This window comes from Otolemur garnettii, unplaced genomic scaffold (genome assembly GCF_000181295.1).
Source record: "Otolemur garnettii isolate 467f Iridium unplaced genomic scaffold, OtoGar3 scaffold00019, whole genome shotgun sequence".
Classification (NCBI taxonomy): Eukaryota; Metazoa; Chordata; class Mammalia; order Primates; family Galagidae; genus Otolemur; species Otolemur garnettii.
In genome coordinates, this window is record NW_003852414.1 from 16,209,331 (window position 1) to 16,219,965 (window position 10,635).

The window sequence follows — 10,635 nt, forward strand, 5'->3', positions numbered from 1 at the left end:
TTATTAAAGGTACAAGGTTTAGGTTGAAGTTAATTTTTTTGCCTCTGACGTCCACCAGCTTTAGCACCACCTGCTGAAAAGATTACCCTCCTCTACTGAATTGCATTGGCGTCTTTGTAAAAAGAAAAAAAAGAAAGAAAGAAAATCAGATGGTCGTGTTCATGTGGGTCTGTTCCTGGGTTCTCTCTCCTGTTCCACTGACCTCCATGTCTGATCCCCACCCATATCACAGTGTCTTGGTTACTATGGCTACACATTGAGTCTTAGTATCAGACGAAGTGTTTCCTCCCACTTCATTTTTCTTTGTCAAGATCATTTTGCTATTTGAAGGCCTGAGCCTTTCTATACAAATTTTAAGCTTTTTTCATATTTGTGAAAAAATCTTGTTGGGGTTTTAATAGGAACTGTGTTAAACCTATGCCTCCATCTGGGGAGAATTGATGCCTTTGCTATGTTGGGCTTTCCCAATCCAGGAATCTCAATCTATTAGGGACTTCTTGAGTATTTCCATTTCTTTGGAAATATTATTTATAGTAATATAAATAGTATTATGCTTTTTTAAAAATTGATGCCACCATGTTGATGGTTGGTATATAGACGTATGACTGATTTGTATGTATTGTTTTCTTATCCCGGGTTTTTACTGAACACACTCTAAGAATAGCTTTCTATATCCCCGGAGATTTTCTAAATGGGTAGTGATGTCATCTGCAGGTGGTGGCAGTTTTATTTCTTCCTTTCTAGTCTGTATATTTCTTTTCTTCCCTAATCCTGGCAAGAATTCTCATACTATGCTGATCTGACTCTGAGGGGCATGGCACGAACATCCTTGTCTGATTCCTGATCTTAGGGAAAAGTATTTTGTTTTTCATCATTCAGTATACTGTGAGCTATGCGTGTTTATAGATTTCTCCACTTTTTATCAAGTTGAGACATTTTCCTTTTATTCTTACTTTTCTCAGAGTTTTTAAGCACAAATATGAGTATGTGTTAGGTTTTGTCAAATGCTTTTCAGCATCAATTGATGCGGTCGTATCATTCTGCTTAAGAAATTCTATTCAGGCTCGGCGCCTATAGCTCAACCGGCTAAGGCGCCAGCCACGTACACCTAAAGTGGTGGGTTTGAATCCCCAGCCCGGACCCGCCAAACAACAATGATGGCTGCAACCAAAAAATAGCCAGGCGTTGTGGCGGGCACCTGTGGTCCCAGCTACTTGGGAGGCGGAGGCAGGAGACTCGCTTGAGCCCAGGAGTTGGAGGTTGCTGTGAGCTGTAATGCCATGGCACTCTACCCAGGGGGACAGCTTGAGGCTCTGTCTCAAAAAAAAAAAAAAGAAATTCTATTCAAAATTTTGATTCTCATGAAATGCTCTGGAACTCATGATACATGCATAAGGTGTTTTCAGTGGTAGCTAACTAATGCAAAATAAATTAAAAGGTGACGACAAAATTCTCCTTATCCTGTTCTTTATACTGACTGTAGCTGCTGACTAGCTGCTGCAACTACGTTTTCTTTAGTAAATAACCATTCCTTTAGGATTCTAGTTTTATCCTTTCCCAATATTACCAGACGTACATACAAATTCTTGGTTAAATTATGCCAGGTCTTAAACTAGGATATCTAAAGTAAGTCAAATGGATTCAAGTGACTAAAAACAAAACAAAAAAGCTTCATGTGACAAAAACCATTTGGATTTTTTTGTTGCACACTAAACATTATGCCTAAAATATTGTACACATTAGAAGTTAAGGAGTAGAATAATGAAAACTATTTACTTTTAAAGGAAAAGACAAAATAGTTTCATCTGAAACCTAGTTGAATTTTTAAAATGAATACACTGCTCTGTGGCAATTGTAGAATGATAACTTTGAAAACCATAGTAAGGTTTATTCCAGAAAAGGATTATTGAGATTGAGCCCTGCTCCCCTATGTGGTTGAAAGGATGTGCCCCTTTCCTCAAGGCACCAGGTTTAAATGCATTTGTATCCTGCACTTTACTGCTGCTTCCTTCAACCACAGCCTGAAACTACAGATGGCTCTCTGGGAAACAGGACAATGCCTGAATTCAGGTTGATCTCTATCTGTGAGGACGGCTAACAGTTCACCTTCTAAGTGGTGGTTACCCAGAGACGGGTAGCGATGCTGTCCAGAAGACCTCAACAAAATGTCAGCCACAAAAATGTCAGTTCTCATAATAATGATATTAAAAATGCATTTATCCAACTCCATTAAAGCTCTCAAGATGTGTCGTCTTAGATAATAACCCATTTTTCTTCCTTTATCAGATTGATCCTGGCTTGAGCTTCACTCTGACGCTTAATCATTAGCAGGAAAGAATCCAGGATTCAGTTACTGATTTTTAATTAAGTAGATCTGGGCCTGGATCTCACTGCTTACTATGGGATTACAGGCCCAATATTTCTTTAGACAAAACATTTTCTTTCTCTAAAGCAATAGCTTTTTGTGTGTGAGAGATGTTTCCAATGTAGAGAAGAAAGGTAGAGTCACATTTGTTCTCAGGGACAGGTGTGTTAGAGAGTGGCTCTACACTGCCTGACCGATGGAGCAGGTACTGATGGAGGAGCTGTCTGGATGGCTGAAAAATGTGCCATAGTGAGGAAGATGACGGATTTACAGTGCTAAAAATAGCAAGTTTAAGAGGTCTTAAGGAATAAAAGAAAAAAAAAGGCAATCAAAATATCGAGACAGTAAATATATATTCTTTTCAGACGTATAGGACTGTATTTGATAGTCACGAGTTATTTACACTGTGGTCTTCCACCACTGAAATAGGGAATTAGTAGTGTGGGAACAGCACTTTTTGGTAAAGAACCCTTCTCCTGTTAATAGCGACCTCTCTACTGTTCTCAAAGACAGATACACCTACATTAACTTTGGGCCACAGGAGAAGCAGAAGCACAGAGCAATTATAGTAAACGCTAAAGTGAGGGAATTAGAGCAGCTGCTTTTCCTGCGGTACACAAACGCCCATTCACTCCTATACTCGTATGAGTTCACCTCAATTATTTGACTCTTCTGGCCAAGATTATCATTAGACAATCCATTTTCCTTTTTCTCTGCGTCTTTTTGCTGTGAATTAAGCAGGGTGCTCCAGTATAGTTTGATACTTCAAACACGTTTTTCATGTGTGTATGAGTCCACTATTGCCACGATAGTGTCGTATGTGTATAACCAACCATTCAAAATTCAGTGGCTTGTAATAAAAGCGCGGCTTGCTGGTCTCAGTTCCAGGTTGCAGGTGGTTTGCGCTCTGCTCTCAAGTTGAGGCTGGGGTCAAATCTGCTCCATATGAATTCACTTTCTCTTTGGTCCAGCAACCAAAGTTACTCAGGGCAGGATCTCTTAGCAGATCATAGGAGCACATATGGCCTGGCAAAAAAAAAAAAAAACAAGAAAAACCCCCCACAGTTAAGGGATCTGCCTTCTTGATGACCACTAATACTCACTGTCTAAAAGCAAGTCATATAACCAACCCTAACACCAAGTGCACAGAAAAATAAACTCTAGTCTAGTGTGCTATAAAGAGGACTAAAGATCAGCCAATTAAGCCGGAAGCAGTGGTACGCACCTGCAATCCCAGCTACTCAGGAGGCTGAGGCAGGAGGATTGCTTGAGCTCCCAAGAGTTTGAAGCCAGCCTAGGCTACATGAGATCCCGCTTCAAAAAAAATAAAAACAGGTGCGGTGCTGTGGCTCGGAGGAGTAGGGTGCCAGCCCCATATGCCAGAGGTGGTGGGTTCAAACCCAGCCCCAGCCAAAAACTGCAAAATAAATAAAAACAAACAAACAAAAAATCAACCAATCTATCACTCAATTCAGGACAGCACACTCTAATAATTTCAGCATTTTTGTTCTGGGGTTCCCTGGAACAAGGCCGTGTCTGCCTTATGGCGTTACCAGTAGAAGTACTTTATGTAAATGTGTGTAATGGTATTCACTGTGCCCAAGATCAATTAATAGCCCTTATTATCTTAGTAATGATTAATAAGTAAAGATAAAATATATAGACTAAAATATTAAAATAACATGTAGTTTGTGAAGCTGATGTACTAATAGGATAGTGCCCAGAAGATCACTGCCCTGTGTACAGACCCCTTCCTCCTCATCGCCCCCGGCTTCCCCTGTCTCATACAGAGACACCATCCTCTTCTCTGGCCCCATCTCCCCTAAGCCTGTCTCTTACTTGTAAAATGCTGCCACCAGATAAACTTTTCAATAAGACTTGATTAGAAACTCCAGTCTGATCCTACCACTCCTCTGACCAAAACCTTTCCAGTGGACCCCCATCATTCATAGAACCAAGTCTAAACGTTACTCTCTATAATCAGGCCGTCCATAGAAGAGCCTGTCCTACTTTCCCAGTCTTAGTTCTCCTCATTCTCTTCATGTGCCCTATTGTTTTCTCAAACAGAATCATGCTTTTCCGTGCATTCTTGTCCGTTTAACCTTTGATCATGAGGTTCTTTCAGCCAGAATTGCCAATACCTATTCCATTTCTACATGCTCTTACCCTGTCTATCCTTTAAGACCTAGATCAAATGTCGCCTCCTCCCTGGAACATTCGAGATCCTCGTAGCCCAAACTTCTTACAGAAGACATTTCTGCCTCATTTATGGAACCTAAATTGTGTAAGGGTAAATGGTGTCACCCTTACGGGTTTCTGTCTCACCACTTCTAACGGATTGTCACTGATCTTTTCCCACTTCAATGCTAAATGTATCTCCTTGAATATTGAAACAATATTTAATCAGTTTACCAGTTCATTCATACCCTAAGTAATTGTTCTTCCCTGATACACTTGTCAATAAGCTTATGTGGTTTACTTAATTAGCAATCAGTCCCCGGTGGAATGAAGCTGCTCAAAGTCCACCTCCCTTCAGTCTGCAGGCCTGTCCCAGATGACCGGAGTCATTGTCAGCATGTAGTGTGCTGTGACGTGCTGCTTAGGTTTCAGAATAGTTTTGTCCTAGGTGCTATCTGTGGATATAGCCCTGGGTCTTTGGAAGCACTTCAACTCCAGGAAATGTCTGACAGTGCAAATATGCTCTAGTCGTTCCTGACTTAGGAGCTGTGGCTGGGGAAGCCTGGCCTGTGGGATAACGCACCTCTCACCATCCAGTTGGGGGTGGCTGCCATTGCTTGTATTTCCTGCCAACATCCAAGTATAACATCTTAGTTCCTCCTAAGGTTAAAAGCAATCCTTTCACCATTAGCAAAAAAAAAAAAAAAAAAATGAAATGAGGCAAATAAGCAAAAGACTGATGCCACTAAAATTTAACTTTGGAATTGGTAACAAATGCAAGTTTTGTCAACAGCATTTTTTACACTAATGTAATCCCTATTCCTTCTAGGTCTATTGTGAGCTTGATTCATCCTCACTGTTTCTTCTGAAATTGTCCAGACGTCTTCTTCCTTTTATGCTCTTCTTCCTTCTGAGGCTTCGTCTTGGGTTGTGGAAACGGACAGAACTAAATCCTGCGTTCTAAAGATTTTGTTCTATATTTTTTTTTTAAACAGTAGACCATTTAACCATCTTGGGATTAGCCTTTATTCCTTTTTTGTATTTTTATTTATAGAATATTTATCTCAAAGTAGACATGTTTCTCTAATGAAGTTTTGTTTATTTCTTCAGTTTCCTCTTTATTGGAGGATAAAAATTGTCAAATGAAGAGGGGGACGTCATAGGGACTCAGCCTCTTTCTAGCAGACTACTCAGGGCATCTGACATTTTGTTTTCTCTACACATTGAAGAATAGAAGTGATCTTGTGCCCCACATTAAATATACAGACATTAATGAAAGCTGTTTAGCAGAAAAGAAAAGAAAAAGGTCCTGTGCATACTTTTTGTGATATTCGACATCACAGATAAGCAGAAAGAGTCCTCAAAATACCAGCCTGCCACCGGGCTGCAGGCTGGACACCCCTGATTTAAATAAAAGATTTGTTGGGAATTAATATTCTTGGGTATAGTCTTCACAAATTCAGTTTTCAAACTGTTAGCATTCCTAAAAGTCAAACACAAAAGTCAAACATGTTCACATTTTCCACCAGTTTTATTTCGTAAAATACTTACTTTGGTATAAAATTAGATTTTCTCAAGATAAAAGCTTCAATAAAGAACCTCGGTGGTTCCAAAAATGTGCCTAGAACTCAATGTGGTTCCCCACTTCTCTCGGAAACTCTGAGAAGGAGACAGCTGAGGCTGGAGGGAGGAAGGGGAGCCACACAGCACCTGCAGAAGCCACGACTCTCAGGGAACAACCTGATGACCTAAGGTCTGTTCTGTCTGGTCTTCGTAGTAACGCGTCTGTTTTAACACAGGGCCTCAGCACGGATGCGGAGGTTATCTGACAGCTCCGAATACAACCTTTGTTTCTCCTGATTCTGATTTGGATGGAAGATACGACAACAGTTTAAACTGCATCTGGTTCATAACTGCACCTGTAAATAAAGTGATTAAACTCACCTTCAGTACATTTGCTCTGGAGGCAGCAAGCAGTATGAAACTGTGCCGTTTTGACTACATAAAGGTAGGGCTGCTCCATTGTGTAACCTAGTCTACTAGTCCCAGCCTGTCACACAGCGTATTCCAGTTCATACCACATAGGGAGTCCTGGAAGATGTGGGGACAGGTACTACTGCTTCTGAAAATGACCTGGTCATCAATGGTACCCCATACATATAGTGAGACAGATCAAATTAACCTTTAATAGGGGTGATTCAAAAATTTTATGGCTTCTGACATTGGCATGGGGATCCCCTGTTCATGAGTGCTTCGCAGAGATGATCTCTGAGAAAGTTGGTTGTTAACGGGAGAAATACTCAAAGGATCCTTGGAAAATCCTAAACTAAATCACAATGTCTATGATGCAAATCAAATCTCTTTTTTGGTCTGTTTTTTAACTTTATGGGTTTACTTCTCATATTACCTTTAGGTATGGAAAATATATTAGTTCTGAAGTCCCTCCCACTAAAAGGAAATTAAGAAACATTTCTTTTCAGTTGTGTGTGTGTATAAGAAAGAGAGAGAATTGCTGTGTTGCCTGGACTAGAGTACAGTGGTGTTATCATAATTCACTGAAATCTCAAACTCCTGAGATCAAGTGATCCTCCTGCCTCAGCCTCCTGAGTAGCTGGGACTATAGGCACGAGCCACCACACCCAATTGAATTTTTTTCTATTTTTTTATAGAGATGGGGCCTGGCTCTTATTCAGGCTGATCTCAAACTCCTAAACTCCTGACCTCAAGTGATCCTCTCCCTTCAGCCTCTCTCAGGGCTAGAATTACAGGCATGAGCCACTGTACCTGACCTTTTTCTGCTCAATTTTTAATGACTAACATTAAATTACTGTACCTATGAGGCTACATAAATTAAGATTGTAAGTGTTAAGCAGCATCAGTTAACATTTACTACTTCAATCTCGAAAGTATGGCAACATTTCTGTCCATGAGGAGCTAAGTCTTACTGGAAAATTGGGGCTGACACATTCAAGTCCACAGTGAATAGGATGGTGGATAATTTAAATGCTAACTCGCGCATTAGACACAGGCCTGCAGCAATGTGCGAGTTTAAAGCGGACAAAAGTTAATGATAATCAGGGGTGATCATGAAAGACTTCACAGAGCAAGGGGAGATTTATTCAAGCTAACAGAGAATTCCAGGTCAGGCGGACATCGAGAAAAGGTGTAGAAGTTGTAACACGCATGTTAGATTTTATACAGATGAAAAGAGGGAGTCGTTGAAGATTTTCCAGTGAGATGTCTGATGAGGGTCATATTTAAGGAAGTAGAACCTGGATTCAGATCTAGGGAGGACTGGAAAGAGAGGCATCTCCAAGGGCTCCAGGGAGATGAGGGAGGTCACCCTGAGGCAGCCGGGGTGGAGATGGCCTAGTGGGTACAACAGAAACTTTTCAGTTCTAGGATTGTTGTAAATTTTAAAGAAATTTGGCTTTAAAAGAAAGGAAAGGAAAAGTCATAGACGGAATCCACAGTTGAGCACTTAATTATATACATGGATTTTTACCGTGATAAACAGCAAGTCCAGGAGACCAGAACAGTGTCAGGAGGAAACCGTGATGGACTCGTGGGGCTGCGGAGGACAGAGAATGGCGCAGAGCTGCAGAGGGAAGACAGCGCCACCACCGTCAAAGAGGCAGAGAAAAGGGGATTCCTCAGGTCGGGGAAACGATGCTTTCCTAGAGGCTGTCCCCGAGGAACTGGACAGCCAGGCTCTGTCTCACCTCCAGGGAAGGTACCCAGGGAGCGTCTTGGAGAGGACATCAGAAGTAGGAAAATAAAACAAACACAGATGAAAAAAGGTGAAAAGCAGGTATCACGCAGTATCCCTGAAGTCATGGGGGGAAATTCTTTCAGGAAGGATAGGAGAGCGGTGCTATGAAATTGCCAAGTAGAGGCCAAGAAAGGTTCAGGTGAAGAACAAACTGGTCCTGGACGGCAAGCGTTTTAATAAAGTGTCCACACAGTAGCTGGATCAGAGGAGTTCATGAGAGACTAGAGACAACAGGATGTCCTTTCAGCATTTCAGTTAAATGCTTCATTTCTGAAATCAGACTCAAACGGCCCGAGCTGCTCTAAGGCTTATGTTCAAGACTGCGCCCCTGGTGTTCCAGAAAGGTAATAATAAGCTGTAGAGACCATCTGGCAACTCAAACCCACTTTTGCTACCAGGAAAATTTGCTAATATTCCTGATCTTCATCATTTCATCTATTAAAATAAATCACATAATAGTACCTATTGAGGAAGAAAATAACACGTGGGAATGTTCAGAACTGTGCCCGCCATGATTTGGTTTTCTTCTTTTGAGTAATTCCAAATAGGCATGGGCACTATGGACTCTCCCATTCTTAAAAATATTAAAAATAGTTGATTTATAGATATAATTACAAATTCACATTTTGTTAATTCAGAATATTAACCCTTCCAAGAGGGCTGATTGGATTTACTCTCATGATCTGTTTTTATGGGATGTAATTTAATAACATCATTGTAATTGTCTGAATTTCCTCAAGTCATTAGGACAGAAACAGCAACATCAAAGACAAAGAGTTGTTTTCTAGCTTCACAATACGATGTCCTTTTTCTCTTCCCCCGAAGAAATTCTGTTCAGATCTATTCTTCTTTTCCCTCTTGCGAGAGCAATTTCCTTCGATTGGCAACTTTTCTAGCTTCTGGTAAACTGGCAGATCAAAGAACAGCCTTTGGAATGTGAAGATTAGAAGTATCTTATTAAAGAGATTCTCAGGGATACATCAGACATTTGATTCCTTTTAGATTGCTTCTTAGGGATTATAATCAAATAACTTAGGAAAAGCTCATTTAATTCAACCCTATAGGTAGACATACAAGTAGAATCATGCCAGTTTAATCACTGGTCCATAATTCTATTGCTCTTCTTTCTGAAAGGGTTGACTTGGAGAGTGATTACAATAACTACGGGTGGTAGTTACAGTATTCCACGAGTGGTCACTGCTGAAATCAACATCCTATGCATTCTGTAAAGAGTGACTGGGTGTGACCACATGCCTGACTGTTGACATGGACTGTTAAAGACACATCTGGAGCAGCTCAGGCTCCTCAAGGAGCTGTCAGTGAAGTGTGGGAGACGTGAGCAAATCAGTGGTTACACAGCCCGGCAAACATGATCAATGAGGGCGACGTAGAAAAGCGGGGCAGATGAGGCCCATGGACTTCACTTGGGGTTCAAGAGAGGCTTTCTAGACAGAAGGACTGAGCTGGGATTTAGACCATAAATGGCAACTTACTCCCCTTTGTCATCCTCCACAAAATTCAGAGGAGCATCACTAAATTATCTGTGCAGTTCCTTCAGGAGCTTAAGCAGAAACTTTAGCTATTAAAGTTTTAAAATCTTCTTTATTTAGAAGCTATTAAACTTCATAAACTATTAAAGATTTTTAAAAGTTGAGAAAAGAGAAAACACATGATTTTCTTCTCTATAGTTACTCTGATCTTCAACAGTTAGAATGTAATTCAGGCTCCAGGTCTAAGGCAGTTACTCCAGGAACCACACGCTCCCAGCATGCAATATGTAGCTGTGTGTGATCGACAGGTCCTAGGAGTGTCATTTACAGCTTGGGTGTGATTCCTCCTCCTCAGCCCTATGCAGGGCACCCTTGAGAAAGTCCCCCCCCACCGCCCCGAGATTTAGTGTTACCAGAAAACAGGAGAACAGATGGAGGAGGCCTTGGCTCTGACACACAGGTGTCTAGGGGCCAAGGTCAGCTGTCTAGAGGATGCAAAGCTGTCCACTTCAGCTCAGGAGAAGCCTTATCATGACAGTGAACAAACTAATGTAACACCAGCTCCAGGCCAGGCGTGTATGTAATTTCCTTCTATCCAGCGCTGGCTTCTCCCTCAACCTCCCCTCACCTTTGCTACTTAGGTATTTAAAATCCAAATCAGATCTCATAACTCTTGTAGGATGGGATCCAAATTCCTTGTCATAAAACCTATGTCATGGCTTGTCCACTGGCCTCCCCACGTCTCCTTTCTCTCACCCTTGCCTTCAGGCCTATCAGAGAGTCTGGAGTGGGTGACCCAAGCCGTGCATGTCATTCTTTTTTTTTTTTTT

The 10,635-nt window shown here is 41.2% G+C and overlaps 1 protein-coding gene across 1 annotated transcript in view; it reads left to right on the forward strand.

Moving 5' to 3' along the window:
* CUBN (cubilin) overlaps window positions 1-10,635 on the forward strand; it is a 245,379-nt gene that overhangs the window by 219,653 nt on the left and 15,091 nt on the right. The window contains exon 60 of the mRNA XM_003786786.2: window positions 6,343-6,551. Coding sequence (XP_003786834.1) covers window positions 6,343-6,551 — 209 coding nt within the window. The remainder of the gene's footprint in view (window positions 1-6,342; window positions 6,552-10,635) is intronic.